The sequence below is a fragment of the Mesoplodon bidens genome (genome assembly GCF_964165515.1).
Source record: "Mesoplodon bidens genome assembly, chromosome: 18".
NCBI classification, from domain to species: domain Eukaryota; kingdom Metazoa; phylum Chordata; class Mammalia; order Artiodactyla; family Ziphiidae; genus Mesoplodon; species Mesoplodon bidens.
The window spans coordinates 14,691,212-14,709,374 of record NC_138175.1 but is presented as its reverse complement, the minus strand read 5'-3'; the positions used below and the strand labels follow the sequence as shown (position 1 = coordinate 14,709,374).

At 39.2% G+C, this 18,163-nt stretch overlaps 1 protein-coding gene across 1 annotated transcript in view; it reads left to right on the top strand.

The window, feature by feature from the left end:
• HYDIN (HYDIN axonemal central pair apparatus protein) overlaps positions 1-18,163 on the top strand; it is a 448,650-nt gene that overhangs the window by 155,162 nt on the left and 275,325 nt on the right. Inside the window, exon 11 of the mRNA XM_081216141.1 lies at positions 14,402-14,501. Within this exon, the coding sequence (XP_081072267.1) occupies positions 14,402-14,501 (100 nt within the window). The remainder of the gene's footprint in view (positions 1-14,401; positions 14,502-18,163) is intronic.

The window sequence follows — 18,163 nt, the reverse complement described above, 5'->3', positions numbered from 1 at the left end:
AGGGAAGCCCCTTCTGCCCATTTTTAATCAGATTGTTTGTTTTTTTTGATATTGAGTTCTGTGAGTTGTTTATATATTTTGGATATTAACTCCTTATTTGTCATGCCATTTGCAAATGTTTTCTTCATTCAGTAGGTTGTCTCTTCAGTTTGTTGATGGTTTCCTTTGCTATGCAAAAGCTTTTAAGTTTCATTAGGTCCCATTTGTTTATTTTTTGCTTTTATTTCTTTTGCCTTAGGAGACAGATTAAAAAAATATTGCTATGATTTATGTCAAAGAGTGTTCTCCCTATGTTCTCTTCTAGGAGTTTTATGGTTTCAGGTCTTACCTTTAGGTCCCTAATTCATTTTGAGTTTACATGGTGTAAGGAAGTCTTTTAATTTCACTCTTTTACATGTAGCTGTCCAGTTTTCCCAGCACTGCTTATTGAAGAGACTGTCTTTCCCCCATTGTATATTTTTGCCTCCTTTGTCATAGATTAATTGACCATATGTGTGTGGGTTTATTTCTGGGCTGTCTATTCTGTTCAGTTGATCTATGTGTCTGCTTTTGTGCCAGTACCACACTCTTTTGATTACTGTAGCTTTGTAGTATAGTCTGAGATCGGGGAGCCTGATACCTCCAGCTTTGTTCTTTTTTCTCAAGATTGCTTTGGCTATTAGGGGGTCTTTTGTGGTCCCATACAAATTTTAGGTTTACTCGTTCTAGTTCTTTGAAAAATGTCATGGGTATTTCGATAGGGATTATATTAAATCTGTAGATTGTTTTGGGTAGTATGGACATTTTAACAGTATTAATTCTTCCAATCCATGAATGTGGGATATCTTTCCAGTTATTTGTGTCATCTTCTATTTCATTCATCAGTGTCTTATAGTTTTCAGAGTACAGGTCTTTCAACTCCTTGGTTAAGTTTATTCCTAGGTATTTTATTCTTTTTAATGCAATTGTAAATGGGATTGTTTTCTTGCTTTCTCCTTCTAATAGTTCATTATTAGTGTATAGAGAATCTACAGGTTTCTGCATATTAATCTTATATTCTGCAACATTACTGAGTTCATTTATTAGCTCTAGTAGTTTTTTGTTGGAGACTTTGTGGTTCTCTCTATATAGTATCATGTCATCTGCAAATACTGACAGTTTCATTTTTTCCCTTCCAATTTAGATGCTTTTGTTTCCTCTTCTTGTATGATTGCTGTGGCTAGGACTTCCAATACTATGTTAAATAGAATTGTCAAGAGTGGGCATCCTTGTCTTGTTCCTGATTTTAGAGAAATAGCTTTTAGCTTTTAACCATTGAGTATTATATTAGCTGTGTATTTATTGTAAATGGCCTTTATTATGTTGGCATATGTTCCCTTTATACCAACTTGGTTGAGTTTTATCATGAATGGGTATTGAATTTTGTTGAATGCTTTTTCTGCACCTATTGAGAGACGATCATATGATTTTTACCATTTGTTTTGTTAATGTGGCATATCACAGCAATTGATTTGTGTATATTGAACCATCCCTGCATCCCTGGAATAAATCCTACTTGATCATGATGTATGATCCTTTTTATATACTGAATTTGGCTTGCTAATATTTTGTTGAAGATTTTTGCATCTGTATCCATCAGAGATATTGGCCTGTAATCTTCTCTTTTTTTGGTAGTATCTTTGTCTGGTTTTGGTATCAGGGAAATGGACTCATAGAATGAGTTTGGGGGTGTTCCCTCCTGTTCAATTTTTTGTATTAGTTTGAGAAGGATAAGTGTTAACTCTTCTTTATATGTTTAGTAGAATTCCCCTGTGAAGCTGGGCAGTCCGGGACTTTTTTCTCTTAGCCGTTTTTTGATTACTGATTCAATTTCAATACTAGTAATTGGTATGTTCAGATTATCTATTTTTTCCTGATTCAGTCTTGGAGGATAGTATGTTTCTGGGAATTTATCCATTTCTTCTAGGTTGTCCAATTTGTTGGCATATGACCATTCATAATATTCTCTTATGATTGTTTGTATTTCTGTGATATCAGTTGTAATTTCTCCTCTTTCATTTCTTATTTTGTTTATTTGGGTTCTGTCTCTTTTTCTCTTAATGAGCCTGGCTAAAGGCTTATCAGTTTTATTTATCTTGGTATCACTGATCTTTTCTATTGGGTTTTTTTCTTTTTTTGGTCTCTATTTTATTTACTTCCTCTCTTATATTTATTATTTCCTTCCTTCTGCTGATTTTGGGCTTCGTTGTTTTTCTAATTCCTTTAGATAGTGGGTTATGTTGTTTACTTGAAATTTTTGTTTCTTGAGGTAGGACTGTATCGCTGTAAATGTCCCTTTTAGAACTGCTTTTGCTGTGTCCCATAGATTTTGGAAAGTTGTGCTTTTATTGTCATTCATTTTGGTGTATTTTTGCTTTCCTTTTTGATTTCTTCATTGATCCATTGATTTTTAGTAGCATTTTGTTTAGTCTCCATGTGTTTGTGTTTTACCCATTTTTCTTCCTGTGATTGATTTCTGGTTTCATACTGTTGCAGTTGGACAAGATGCTTGATATAATTTCTATCTCTTAAATTTGTTGAGACTTGTTTTGTGGCCTAGCATGTGATTTATTCTGGACAATGTTCCATGTGCACTTGAAAAGAATGTGCATTCTGCTGTTTTTGAGTGGACTGTCCTGTAGGTATCTATTAAGTCCAGCTGGTCTCATGTGTCATTTAAGGTCATGGTTTCTTTATTGATTTTCTGTCTGGATGATTTGTTCATTGATATAAGCGAGGTGTTAAAGTCCCCTACTATTATCATTGTAAATTCTTCCCCTTATGTCTGTTAATATTTGCTTTATATATTTATGTGCTTCTTTCACAGACCAAACTCCTGACCACTCTGCCCCACTGCCTCAAAATGAAAGTAACCAACACCTTCTGTGTTTACTATCTGCTAGGCACTGTATATTACCTTAAACTTAGCAAGCATAGGGTTCTGTGAGGGTAAACACAGCAATAGGAGTTGAGAAAACCCACAGCTAGTTAGAGCTGCCATTCAAACCTGTTGGAGAGAAGACATGGGCACAAGGACACATTAGAATAAAAAGTCACTTGTGAGAAGTGCCATTGACCTGTACATACCAGTTTTCCCTAATGCTGTACTTCCAAATTATTACAGTATATAACATAGAAAAGGGAGTCCATGGCTAAATAAGTTTGAGAAACACTGGGTTCAATATTGCTTGAAAGGTTTATTTGCTGTTAGACTTATAAAAGTCTTTCATATTATAATGAGCATTATAAATCTCTTAAGAGGGAGCCTTCTCCTTGGAGATATCCTTTGGAACTAGTATTTAGTGGGACTTGCTGTGTGAATCACAGGTAAAGACACACAGACAGTCAGGACACTAGTTCAGAGGCTGAGGTGATTATCATAGGCTAAGAAGTTAGAGTAGGCTTTTTGAGAGCAGAGCCTTGAACCGGGTCTTGCAGGATGGAACTTTTGGAAAACAAAATTGGGGGTGTGCATGGCATGGTTCATTCAGGGCTCCATTAGTGGATCAGTTTGCTTGAAGTAAAGGGTTCATGTAGGAAAACAAGGTTGGAGATGTGGCTTGAGGCTGAATCTTCTCTCATGTCAGAAGACTATCCAGGGCTCAGTTGAGCAAAGGGATCTTCAGATATAATGAGTTAGCCCAGAAAGAGGTTAAATCAAGGTGAGCATACAGTCTTGGAAGGACAGGACATGCACCTATAAAAGTAGGTCATGCCCAAAGATGCTGAAAAGATCAGGAAGGCATGACAAGTCCAAGCAAGTAAGTTGCTGAGTGAGGCAGAGGCAGGGAGGAGCAATCAGTCATGGCAATCTTAGACATGGCTGGTAAGGTCCAGAGCGTAGGCAGTCCAAGATTCTTCCTAGCTGGTACGGAGAATCCAGGCTGATGACTGCTGTCCTTTTCTCATAGCCGTCTGGGAGTGGGTGACTCTGGGATGGCAAACATTGGTGGTGAGAAGGAGGTGGGAGGCCTGCAGGTAAGGCTTGTATATTTCAAATTCAGAAGTAGGAAGACTGGGCTTACCTCAGGTTTCTTCTCATGCACAAAACCCAAAGCTTCTTGCTGCAGATATATGTGTTAAAACGTGGCACTTAGGGCTTCCCTGGTGGCCCAGTGGTTGAGGGTCCGCCTGCCGATGCAGGGGATGCTGGTTCGTGCCTCGGTCCGGGAGGATCCCACATGCCGCGGAGCGGCTTGGCCCGTGAGCCGTGGCCGCTGGGCCTGCGTGTCCGGAGCCTGTGCTCTGCAGCGGCAGAGGCCACAGCAGTGAGAGGCCCGCGTATCGCAAAAAACAAACAAAACGTGGCACTTAATATGATTCCTTTTGAATTCTAGATAGGAACTGAATTGGGCATTCTTATCACAAGGCATTTTTTCACTATTAGGAAGAAAAACATTTTGTAGAATAATGATACACAGAAATGATACCTTTTTAAATAAATGAGACTAATTTCATTTATATTATGTGAAAAAAAAACCCAGGAAGGGGATAATATTTGCTTAGTACATAAGTGATGTTTATGGCATCTGTAATAATTTTGTCTTTTCTGTACAGTATTCAGGTTTTCTTCTCATGTTAGTATTCATTAGCTGATACTTGATCATTTTTGCAAAATGAAAAATGAAGGCATGAATTTTTCCTAGTGTCATCCTTAGTGTTTTTCTGGTCAGAATAACAGAACTCAGTGTCAGTTATACTGATATATTTATTGATGTTAAATTTCCTTTTTTCCTACTTAAAGATCCTGATAGTTTTATAGAAATACAGTTCTTGTGAGTATAATATAATCTTACCTTGTAAATTACTTTTGAAGGTATTTGATGGGAAAATTCTGTAATTTCATTAGCTTCTTGACTCCAATGTGAACTATGGGTATTTTCCACTATTGACATTTTGGTTTTATGATACAGGTAAATAAATTCTGTAGTATTTTTGGATGATAGAGTTGGGAAAGGGTTTATAGAAGAGATGAGATCTGAACTGAATGTTGGAGGAAGGGTAAGATTTAATTAAATAGAAAAGAAGAAGAAGGATGTTTCCAATTGGAGAAATTTTGAAAACAAAGAAAGGGGAAACTTTTAATAATAGGTTCATAGCGTATTAAACAACAATGAAATGATGGATTTTTCTGGAGCAGGTGGTCATGGAGAATATAAGACATGAGATTGAGAAGGAGAGTTGGCATATCTGGGCTGCCCTGGCAACCCATTACACTATAGCCGACTGTCTCCCACATTATGTTTTCTGTAAATACTGGATCTGAGGGGTGGCAGTGTGTGCTCCTTGCAAAGGGGAATTTTATGCTTAAATAAGGTTGGGAAATACTGGTTCAAGAGGAGGTGACTCTCAAAGGGAAAAGTGCAAACAGTATTTCCCCAGGACGAGAGACCCCTTTTCCCACACAGTATCCACTGGAGTCAGTGTTGTGTGGATCCTAGTTTGGTAACTGGTGCTGAGGGTATCTGAGACTCACTGTAAGGTTTGGATCAGGAACAGGATGTGTTCGGGGTGTTTTAGAAAGATATCATAGCATCAGCTTGTGGATCAAATTGGAAGAGGATGGTTAGAGGGTGGGATGGGTAGTGCAGGTCAGGCAGGGGAAATTCACTAGTGCAGGGAGGGTCAGGGAAACTGAACATCTCTGCAGGCAAGTGAAGGGTAATGTGTGAGGGTGACACTGACCTGGAACAGCCTAGTGATGGTCGGAAAGCAAAGGAAATGGCAGATGTGAGAGATGCTCAAAAGAAAGACACTAGAGTGCTTTTTGACTGACTGGCCATTGATGGTGAGACATGGTGAGGAATCATATGTCTTCTCAGATCTGAACTAGAGTGACTAGGAGAATTATGATGTCTTTGATAGGAATTAGCAAGTCAGGAGTCCTGGGTTTAACTCCTAGCTTTGCCAATGGTAAATGTGACCTTAAACAAGCAATTTGATCTGCTTTGGCATCAGTTGCCTTTTACACAAAATAAGGATATTTGGGAATGTTGATCCTTTTTAGCTAGTAGGTTATGATTCTCCAGTTTGAGAACAGACTCTGAGATTGTCAACATCAGGGAGTGCCTTATCCTCATCTGTATCCCAGGCCTAGCACAGTACCAATTAATGGGTGGATGAAGGAAGGAAGGAAGGAATGAACAAATGGAAATCAGTTAATGATGATGATTTTGGCTCTGAACATGTTGAATTTGAGATGACACTAGATGTCCAAATAATTTTGGAATTGCAGTACTTGTGGGATGGGAATCAGGACTGGAGGTGAGTATCCTTTAGGGGTCTTCATGGAAGGCATGAAAAGCGGATGGAAATTTTAAGAGCAGAGCAAAGAAGGAAACTTGCAGTGGGCCCAGGACAGCCCCCAGGTGCTCATCTTTAGAGGCCCTGCAAAGAGAGGAGAGGCTGTGAATTCACGGAGAAGGATGGCCAAGAAGAGAACCAGACAGCTGAGAACTCGCCAGCCTATCCTACATGGCTTTCTACCCTATTATGCCTTGTTCATCACCATTTTCTACTGAAGGATCTTCTGAATCTTGCTCACATAGAAGATCAGTTATGCCAAATAGCCACTATTTAATTTCTGACAGTTGAGCTATGCATCAGCGATTAGTTTTTTTATTAGGATGTGATTCCTTTTAATTAGCTTCTTGATATGAGCTGAGTTCATAGTAGAAGCAGAGATGATTAAAACCAAGCAGTGCCACCTACTGATCTAACAGTCAATCTCTAATTGACGTCCTGTTCAAAAAATAAAAATAAAATTGAAGGTTGATGCAGGGGTTTAGAGACTACCTTGCTTTCTGATGGGCCCTTCAGCCTCTGTGTCCACCAGGAAGGATATTGTCTTCAACTGAGGTAAACTTAAAAAGTAAACAAAAAACAAACAAAAAAAAACCCCATGTTACCTTAGGGTCTGAAAGGAAGTAAGAAATGATATGCTTATATTCTCAGACCTATGTCTGTATATCTGGTTCTTTAAATGCGTCAGCCAAAACAAAGTTTAGTTTAGCCCTTATTGTGTTCTCTGTGTGTTGAGTGTTTTATGGGAACACTGTTCCTATTTTAGAGGCTCTTTCAATTTAAAGCAAGTAGATTCAAGATTAAGAGATCAGTCACTGTCCTTAAATTGTCAAAAAGTGGTGATGGGTTTGAATTTAAATCACATTTTATTTATGTGATCATGTGAGAAGTAGTTTGACTCAATGCTGTAAGAATGTCTAATCCAAAACTCTAGAACTTCAAGTTCTTACTCTGTTCTACCACCACTTGGCCACTGGTTAATTCCACTGTCTTCCCATCATGCTCATTGCCTACCATTGCCATGGGGTCTGTTGGAAGAACCTTGAGGAGTTATGCTGGGGCATCTTTGGTACTGATGTGGTCACAGAGTGCAGAAGTGGGAGTTTGTCTTTTGAGAGACCCCAGACGTGTTCATTGAAGATGAAGGGGGTGGGCAAAGACCCAGGGAGAAGGCATTCCTGGGCAGATACAAGAAAATGGGCTGGAAGGAATTTTTTTTACTTGGTAGTTTATTGATGTTCTAATAGTAACCATAATTGTTGTTCTAGTCATTAAAGCATGTGCTGTATTACTACTATTTTTATCAAGTTCCTCATGTCCATTCTTTTGATAATGTCTTGAAATATTAATGTAATTAACCTAAAATTTCCCATTTATTCCTGACCTAGGGAAGGTAGTAAGTTCTACAGAATACTGATCATTTCTCAAGCCACTTGCATCCATATAGTTTTCTTCCCCCTTTGGAAAAGAATTGTGAAATTTAGTCTATTAGGCATGTTTTGTGCCTTCCAGAAAAACAAGTGGAATTGACTACCTTCAGAAATACAATGTTCTATTTTACTAGATGGACTTTGGCTGTACAGAATTTTGACAGTCTCATTCTGTTATTTCCTCTACTTAGGTCTCTTGGGTACCCTGAGGGAGAGAGAGTCAGAGATAAAAAACACAATTGCGAGAATTGAGAGGCAGAAGAATGTTACAGGGCAAAAGAGAGAATTAAGCTTTCGGTTTCCATGGGCATCTAGGAGTCCTCTGAGAAATCACAGCATAGGTGTGCTAGCCTTGTTCCTGAACTCTGGTACTGCTGGCTGAGGTCACACTTTTAAGATGCAGCAATTTTCTGAATGTTGAACGCTTGATATTTTCTCAGAAATAAGGGTCTGAGAATTTAAAGATCTCTGCCCAAACTGGCCCTAAATGATTGGCCGACTGACATCAGTGAGCAGGGAAGACATTTCTGCTCCTTCATCCAGAATCCCTAGGGAAGCTTCAGCTTAACGTAACTAAGCCTTAAAAAGGGAGAGAAAGTTGATCATTTCTTTATTGCCATGTAAGTAACAGTAAACTATGCTTTGTCATCACCTAAGCCTGCAGAAAGCATGTGGTTCAGCAATTCAGACTTTGAAAGCACAGCTCGAATTTAGTTTGTTTCCCCAATCGGCATAGCATGTGAGCTCAGCAGAACCAGGTTAGGTGGGAGCCCAGGTGGCCCCCAAAGAGGAGAGACCTAGCTGTTTACGGCAACCTCTTCCACTCCTTGTACCCCTAGTCGTGAGTCACGTTGCAAACACGTGGGCGCTGACTCCTTGGAAAAGGACGCCGGAAAGGAGAAAGGAGGACAGGGATCTGCTGAGAGCAAACTGTCCTTGACAAGTCACGGCTCTTCTGTCGGTGTGGTCTTCCCATTCTTCACCCTCCCTTTATTATTGTTTGTCCTCTCAGATCTTTGTGCTCAGATTAGAGAACCAGTGGAGGTGGAGGGAGGCCCAGGGAAGTCTTAGAAACAGCAAGGTTCCTTACGGCTCATTAAGTAAGACCCTTCGTTGTTGGAAGAGACGCATGTCTGCTGTCTCCAGAGAAAGGCACGAGCGTCATGCGCAACTACCTCAGCCCTGCAAAACCCCACCGGAATTTTCACCATACATGGGTTGGGGTATCTCACCCAAGATAGAACACACCGTTTGTGAAACTTTCTCTGACAGATGGCCAAATCTTAAACCCCTCTCTTAGAAACTTTTCTGGTCATTATTTTAAGAATCAAAACTTTACTAAATTCACAGTTTCTAGTCCTAGGAGATGTACTGGATGAGAAAAATCTCCTTGCATGTCATGTGCCAACTCAATCTTTTCTCTCCATGATAATTAGGATAGTTTACCTTCAGTTTTTTAGCTTCTGTTTTTTCCCTATATCTCTTTGAGACACTTCTCTTTGCCCCAAGTGACAATAGAGAGCCTCCCCCATTGATCTGAAAGGTGCTACAAGAGCAATTGTGGGTAGCGACACAGACTATAGCTTCTAATCAGCGCTTTTATTTTTTTCTCTTATTGATTGATAGAAATTTGACTTTAAGAGGATGTTTTTATTTCCCAAGAGAAATTCTTTAAATGTTTCTTAAATATGATAAGATAGCTGAAAAGATTTGATTATATAGTCAAGAATATTTCCATTTTGGTGGAACATGATGGAACTCATTACACATTATAGCTGCTTTTGAAGTCATTATTCACTGAGCTTGTTCTGAGCTGGCTGTACCCTACCCCACCAGGATAGCTTGATAAAGATCCTCCAATGCATTTCTCAAGAACTGCAACATACTAATGTTGACTATATCATCCACAAGAACCTCCTGTGAGTCACCTTCCAAGTTACCTGAATGTTTGAGTACGAAGAGTGTCCTACTATGTTCACTAGACAGGAACACCAGGTCATGCTGGCTTCAATGAAGCCTGATTGTCGGTTGTAGTGATTTTAAATTTCTCCTGGCATTTTTAAAAAACAATATGAGAAAGGTGAGACCTGACATTTTGTTATAATTGCAGTAGGGTTCAGGAAGTTAAAGAACAAAGTGTTATAGAATCCCAGCTCTGCCAGTTACTATTGATGTGGCCTTGGGTGAGATACTTAACCTCCCCGTGCCTTGGTTTTCTCATCTTTAAAATGGGGATAGTACTACTTCACGAGGTTGTAAAGATTGAACTAGATAATGTATATCAGCATTTTAACACAGTGCTGGGAACATGAGCTCTCAGTTAATGGCTGCAAATATTATAGTTTGGAGTTATATACAGTTCAGTCTTGTATTGTGTCTAATCTCTTGTCAGATTAGAGAGTATGATCGGAAAGTGTAACATTTGAGTGGGCAAACGTTTAGATTACTCTTCTAAATGTAAGTTGGGAATTAAAATGCAGCTATTTTATATGATAAATTTAGGCCTCGAGTCATGTTGTAAACTACTTTCCAGATAAACAGTTCTAACACTTTGGGTTTTGATTTTGCAAAATTTTCAGAAATAATTCTTCATTGGAAGGAAGGAAGGAGATGGGTAATAGGGGGGGAAGAAAGGTGATTTTAAAAATATTTTTATTTAAAGATTTTCAGTAGAGAATTTTTTTTTTTTTTTTTTTTTTTTTGCGGTACACGGGCCTCTCACTGTTGTGGCCTCTCCCGTTGCGGAGCACAGGCTCCGGACGCGCAGGCTCAGCGGCCATGGCTCAAGGGCCCAGCCGTTCCACGGCATGTGGGATCTTCCCGGAGCGGGGCACAAACCCGTGTCCCCTGCATCGGCAGGCGGACTGTCAACCACTGAGCCACCAGGGAAGCCCAGAGAATTTTTAAAGAGCCTCTTTAATCATTGCCCATATAATTTTTAAGGAGATCATTTTAATAGACACCTTTCTCATGATCGTATTAATGACCTATCATGAACCATTGGTGACATGTTCATAGACAGCTTTCAGAAAGTCTCAGAACTGTTCCTTTCGAGTCACTTGGTTGTTCGTGTTCCAGAAATTCCATTTCCAGAAATATTTAATATTGGGGCAAAAACTGCAAACATGGGAACTAACTTTAGACCTGAAAATTCAAAGTTGATTCCTTCTAGCAGGTCACTTGATTAATAAGTGAAAGGCAGTCATGGGTCTGAGGGAAAAACAAAACATTAAGACCAAGAAGGAAGATAATTACAGTAAAACTGAAGGCCATTTGGACAATTATTTTCAACAAACAAGATAATGGTCATTTACAGATTATATTCTCCATACTCATCTCTCATTTGGAGCAGGAAAATGGACAGTGATGGGAAAGGAGTCATATATGGAAGGAAAGCAGAACAGCAGGGGGTTCTGTACGATGAGGCTGGTTTCACAGGACTGGGAGGAAAGGATATTGATGTCAGAGCCAGTAGGGAACATTCTGAATGTTTTGGCTCTCAGAAAGAAAACTTTAGAACTGAGCAATAAAGAAAGAAAAATTATTTTCAGAGACATAAATGACATGGAAGTTAACTTCAGAAGTGTGGGAAAAGTAATATGAAATGTATCAAAGATATATAAGTAGCAGTGGGGTCATGTTAGGCTGATTGCCTGTTACTGGAGTTTGCTCTCTCTGATTTGGTAGAAAATGCTATAGTGAGTTTTTGCTGTAAAGAAATTGAAGTTCCTTAACTTTTATTTTAATCCCAACTGAAAAATAAAAGTGTCCTTCTGCATGTTCCTAACTCCTTCAAATGACCTAATATTGAAAACATCCCTCTGTGGGAGGAAACTGAATGACCACACTTCTGTTTTTATAGAAACACTCAGCCCTCTTAATGCACATTACCTGATACAAGCCCAGGAGAGGTTTTAGCATAGGATTTCTCCTTGAATTGTCTCCGGGGGCTCAGTAAAAGTCATAAATTACTACGTCTTAAGCACAACAAAACAGCTGCAGCCCAGGATAAGAAAGCACGGCACCCACAGTCCCATTCTCCCAGTCTGAAGAACGCCATGGAGGAAGGGCTTCTCAGCCTCCAGGGGGCTCCATATAAGACAGTCCGCTCCTGGATCCACTGCTCCCTCCTCTTGGAGGTTCTGGTTGCTTCTCTGTAGCATGTCTGTCCCACCGTTTTCCAACCCACCAGTCTGATAATCAGACTTCTTTGATGATGGGATGTGCAAGAACGCTTCTGGGATAGAACTTAAGTTTGTTGCCTTCTTGTATGCACATGGACCCTGGATTTTCTTGTGTTTGAAAGTGGTCTGGCCCAGCTCAAACCGTAAGGCCCTTGAATTTTCACACATGTACCGAGCTTATTTGATTCCCACCATATCCTTTTTGGGGCATTTCTTACCACTCTGGTGAGACTTTTCTAGCAGAGGTTTTCTAGGGATCCAAGATGGCCCCAGTGGTCAGTTTGGATAGGAACAGGTTAGCCGTGTCCATTCTACACTTCTAAACAAAGCAGAGCCTAAACCCAGCAGGGGAATACATTTGTCTCATGGGTTAGGAGTAAGGCCAGGTCTTTAGACATTCTGAGATGGACTACCCACTGATACACCAGTGAATGGATCAGCCACTTTTTCTGCCTGGCCTCTCTGCTCATTCTGGCCACGAGTGTTCATAGCACTCCATATCACTAGAAACCCCCACAAATCAAAATGGGCCAGGTAGTCACTGTTTATCAGAATAAAACAGATACCCGTTTCAAGGTTTGGAAAAGTGCCACGGTGAAATGTGCAAATAAGCAAAAGTGCTTAGGACTTCCCTATGCCCTGCAGGATCTCAAAAGTCCGTGTCACCTCTAAAATTGTATGACTTTTGTGGTTCCAGTTGAGGAGAAAATGGCAGAAGTAGACTGCAAAGATGAATAGGCATTTGCCAGTAACTACACAGTGTGCAAACTGAGTGATACGAATGATTCAATAAATACGTTGAACACTTACCATGAGCCACTTCTGGTTTAGGTGCTGGAGATAGAGCAGCACCCACCCTCATGGAGCCTTCATTCTAGTGGGCTGATGTGGAAGTGAGAGCTCCTGGGACCCACATGACACCCACAGCCCTCACTGCTACTACTTCTTTTTTTTTTTAATATTTATTTATTTATTTGGCTGTGCCAGGTCTTAGTTGCGGCACACAGGATCTTTGTTGCCACGTGCGGGATCTTCGTTACAGCATGTGGGATCTTATTTCCTCACCAGGGATCGAACCCAGGCCCCCTGCATTGGGAGTGCAGAGTCTTAACCACTGGGCCACCAGGGAAGTCCCCCTCACTGCTGCTTCTTGGAGGCTCTGTGTCCTTCATGCTTCTGAAGCAGGGCGACGTTGCCTGAGAAGCACGCTCACTAGGCTGTTACCTTCGTAAGCAAACCCACATTGGCTCTAGTTTTCTGTTTTCCCCATCTTGTTTGACGTCTGCATTTTAAACGACTTTGCTCTCTGCTTGATTCTTTACTCCAGCACTACGTTCAGTTCCAGCCAAACTGGAAATAGAACATGCATGTGGGACTGTCTGAAACTGGATCCTAATTATTTATCAAGTTGCCTTTCCTTAGTTTTCTATTTAGTTGGTAGGACCATTTATACATTTTTGGATGTGCTTATCACTGATGTTCTTGGCCTTATTTACAAAAACCATAGGATAAAAACATATATTCCCCCTAATTTTTCTGATACTTTCATCTTAGTCTTTCCAAGTGGCATAAGAATAACATCAGTCATAGCAAACAGTTATTTGCTGAGCTCTTACTGTGTACTGAATGTGGGTCAGAAAGCATTTGACCTGCATGATCCCTCGTCAGACCTTAGGAAACCCTTTGAGGCAGTTGCTATAGCATCTCCTTTTACAGCCCTGAAAAGTTACATGGTTAGTACAAAAATATTTTTCAAAGGATATCTCAAGGGGATTCTGATATGTGGTATGTTGCATTACAGTTTCAAAACTTGGTTTTCTTATTGTGACTTTTGAGTAGTTTGAGTTAAAATGAGAAGTAATATCACACTGGATCAGAACCAGAGTTTGATCTGGCCATTGTTCTGCCTCGGGCCATTGCCGTTTTCACAGAATAAGAGTATTTCCTTATGCTGTCACTCAAAAGTTTGGAATGGTTTCTCCATCAAGTGAGTTAGATACTTCTTTCCCTGTGGCCTTTCTGGACCTTATATAGATAAGGCACAGCACTTATCACGTATATTTCAAGATATTTGTGTACATTTTTATCATCCCTCTGAGGTGTGAGCTCCATGCAATCTTAGACCATACCTTTCTTCATCTCTGAAGCCCAATGCTGGACACACAGTGGCATACAATGAATGTTAATTGAATCCACAAATTTTAAAAATGCCCTAAGCACCCTAGTTTCCTTTAGTAACTAATTATATATTCATGAACTCACTGAAATGATCTTTGAAGCTTGTTTCCAACTTGTACCACCTCTTAACAAGTAGTAGAAATTTCCTATCTGTTGGGTAAAATTGTGCTTTCTTTTATTTGTTGTCAAAATATTTCCTTCAAATTTCCTGGAGTTACAACAACAGCATTTAAAAGCAGTGCATTCCCTCCATCATATTGTTTTTTTATGATTGTTTCACGTTTTTAGGAAGGTGATGTCTGGCCCAATTCATCAGCTGAAATCACTGTGTACTTTAACCCTCGGGAAGCCAAACTCTACCAGCAGACTGTTTACTGTGACATTTCAGGTAAAGACTTCTTCTGTGTGGTAAACTCAGGTTACCAAGTGCCTAGAGCATAAAGTGATAAAGTGTGTGTGTGTGTGTGTGTGTGTGTGAGAGAGAGAGAGAGAGAGAGGGAGAGGGAGAGAGAGAGGGAGAGAGAGAGGGAGAGAGAGAGGGAGAGAGAGGGAGAATGTCCTGGCTATGTGCAGTTTATGATATCAATAGGGGAATGATGGAGTCAAGCTAGGCATGTCACACTTCTTTCTAGTACAGATCAAACTTTGAAGTACATTACAATTGTGGTGTGGTGGGTGGGGATGGGAAACCATGGGTCTGGGTTACCCTTTGATTTTTAGAGCAGTAAGAATATTACTTGACACCAATTCTCACAGTATTATATCACAATGTTATATTTTGTTCTTTTTATAGTATTTGGCTACTTAATATTTTCCTTTTTAAGTTTTTATCATAATAATGCATGCCAAGTGAGATGGGAAGGCAGCCTGGCAGTGGCCAGAGCCACAAGGAGGGTGTAATAGTAGGGTGACAACCTGATGGCTTCAGGAGGTTGGATACATATAGAGGAGTTAAGCAAAAAAGTAAATATATTGAGGATAACAAGAGCCAGTATTTTTCACTCTTGGAGGGAGGAGATACAAATATGGGAAGGAGGAAGCCTAAGATGAGCCCTTTGGTATTGGAATGGAATTGGAGTTATCACTGTGAACTCAGGGTTGATAATATGCATGGATATAGAAATAAATATAAATGTAAATATATGTATATGTGTATGTACATATATATGCTTAATTCCTAGCTATGTTCATTGAGATATCATGGAAGCTTTGAGACCCTAATAGCAATGAGCACAGCTAGCACCCAATGCTTGGTTTCTAAATCCCACCCTCCACTCAAAAGGAACCTTGAAGAATTGCTTGATTCTAGAACTGAGGCAGAGAAAGAGCAAGATGAGCCTGGAATATCCTTTTGTGCTGGAAAATAAGGAAATGCTTAAAGAAAGACAGATATGTCAAAATGACACAGAAGCCAGCAAAGAGACTCTCCCTGACCAAATTTGGAACAAGTCGAGAATCAAAATAAATAATGACACTAATAGATTATAATCAATTGAATAAACAGGAATCTATGAATCTACTCAATAAAATTTGCCATTTGGCAATCATAGTAATAACCATTTCTGGTGAAAACCACCAATGGCTTAAAAACTAATAGGTGAAAGGGAGGTGTGGAACAGGCTTTAACATAGTCTCAAAATATTCTCCCTCAAAATACTTACTAATCATAAAGAGAAGAAAATTAACTGGTAGATGTCATCTTAGTTAATACCAGCAAATAGAGCAAATCAATGTCGTGTATCACCCGCTAGGATGCAAAGAAAGCACAGCATGTCTTCAATGATATTAGGACCAAAATACCTACCTTGGGTCTAATAACAAGCAAGCATCAGACTAACCCAAATTGAAGGACAAAATGAGATGACCGGCTTGTAATCTTCAAAAAATATCAAAAAATTTAGGAAGAAAAGACTGAACAACTGCTCCAGATTGAAGGAGACCTGGGAGACATGACATCTGGGTGCAACATGTGAGCGTGGATTAGATCCTTTGCTACAAAGGGGATTATTGGGCAAAGAATGTATAGAAGTTCTTTGCACTACTCTGGAGACTTTACTGTATTTTTTAAATGTTTCAGAATTTTTTAAAAAGCTGATGCCAGTAAATAAGTAAAGCATGCATATAGTAATATTATGAAGCTAAATAGCAGTCTATTTCTCCAATACTGCTTCCAAGAAGTACTTTTACGTGTTTCTTGTGGTGGTAATTTCCCTTGCTGATTCTATGCTTATATGGCTGTTTGTTGATTTATCAATTTTTTATACTACTTTTGAGTCCTCAATATGAAAGATGAAGATTTAGTTCACCTCTGTCTCCTCTTACCCCTTCCTGGGCTTATAGGTTTATAATTTACATGCAATGAAATACACCCTTTTTTGGTGTACAGTTCTGTGAACTTTGGCAAACCTAAACAGTGATGTAACCACCACCAAAAGCAAGTATAGAGTATCTCCATCACCCCATAAAGTTTCCTCATGCCCCTTTACAGGCAATTCTATCCCCCACCTTAGCCCCTGGCAACCCAATTATTTTTATTGTATTTATTTTATTTTATGAGTTTTATTTATAGCCTTAAATAACTTTTATTTATATACTTAAAACTATAGTTTTGGGTCCATCCGCTCTACAGTATCTCTGGATGTATAAAGATATTGGAACCCCTAACCTGCCCACTGCAGTTAACCCTATTTCTCCCTCTTCTGTGAGTTATTCTACTTTGTGTTGTCATGGTTGATAACCACGTTCAAGTCTTCTATTTTGTCTGCATAAATTTTATACACTGAAGGGTCAAATTGTATTCTGAGATTACATTTTATATTCTGTTGGTTGAGTGTTCTGACCCTTAGTCACTCAAAGAATGTCTTTAAGGTCTGTATCTTGTAGATTCTCTCTCTTTACTGTCCACCACTTTTTCATAACTATACCTTGTTTTAGCTTACTTCATAATTGACTTGACTCTTTTGTACAGCTTTTGGTATTTTTCCCCCCTGTGGTTTCTAATTCCTCATTTCTTTATTCCTATCTAATTTCAGAATTAATGCTCTTCTCCTTGAAGACATTTCCTCAGAGCCCACCAGCTTTTTATTCTAGTTTAGATCAGTTACCTCCTGCACAGTTTTTATCCAGGAATTTTTCTTTAATTTCCATGTGTGTTCCATTATATCTTTTGACTCTCACTTTGCTCAAGTAACTTCCTCAGAAAAAATGTATCTAGGTGGGAAACTTTGACCCTTGCATGCAAGAAAATGTCTTGTTCTGCCTCCATACCAACTTGAGAGTTTAGCTGACTGTAGAATTCTAGGTTCAAAATAATTTCTCCTCAGAACTTCGAAGCCATAGGGCCAACTTTATTGTAAAAATCCAGAAGTTTGAAGGCCACCCAGTTCTTCTTCCTTTATAGGTGGCCTGGTATTTCTCTCTCATATTTTCTAGGGTTTTTGTTTTTGTCCTTTTTTTGTACTTGGGGTCTGAAAGGTCATGAAGCTGTGTCCAAGAGTGAGTTTTTCTAGTTGGTTTTCTTCAGCTTTCTATGGGCCATTTGAGTCTGGTTACTCATGTGTCCCTTCCAGCTCTGGGAACATTTTTTTTTACATACTTTCCTCCTTTTTCTTTCTTTTTTTTTTTTCTTTTCATTTTATTCTTCTGGAAATCTTAACATTCCAAAGTTAGACCTACAGGATTGATTATCTGTTGTCAAACAACAAGATTTTAATCCTCAAACATGAATAATAAATAATATTAAATGCCATTTAAAGCAATTAAATAAGGATGCCCAGAGAAATACTGACATTTATTAGTCAGAAAAATCCAGGGTAGCAGGTATGCATTCATAGGGTTACTTCCAATGTCTTCTGGTCTGTGGTTATCTGTTTGTATATAAGAATAAGAAAATGGGTTTAATTTTCAGGGTAGCTAGTGCTACTTACTTCTGTTGTTTAATGTGTAGGTCTCCCAGGAATATAACCGTGTTGATTTTAAACTTGGGGGGAGAGTAATAAGAGTACACAATCATTAGTATCTCCAAGTGCAAAAATTCCACTATTCTGCAAT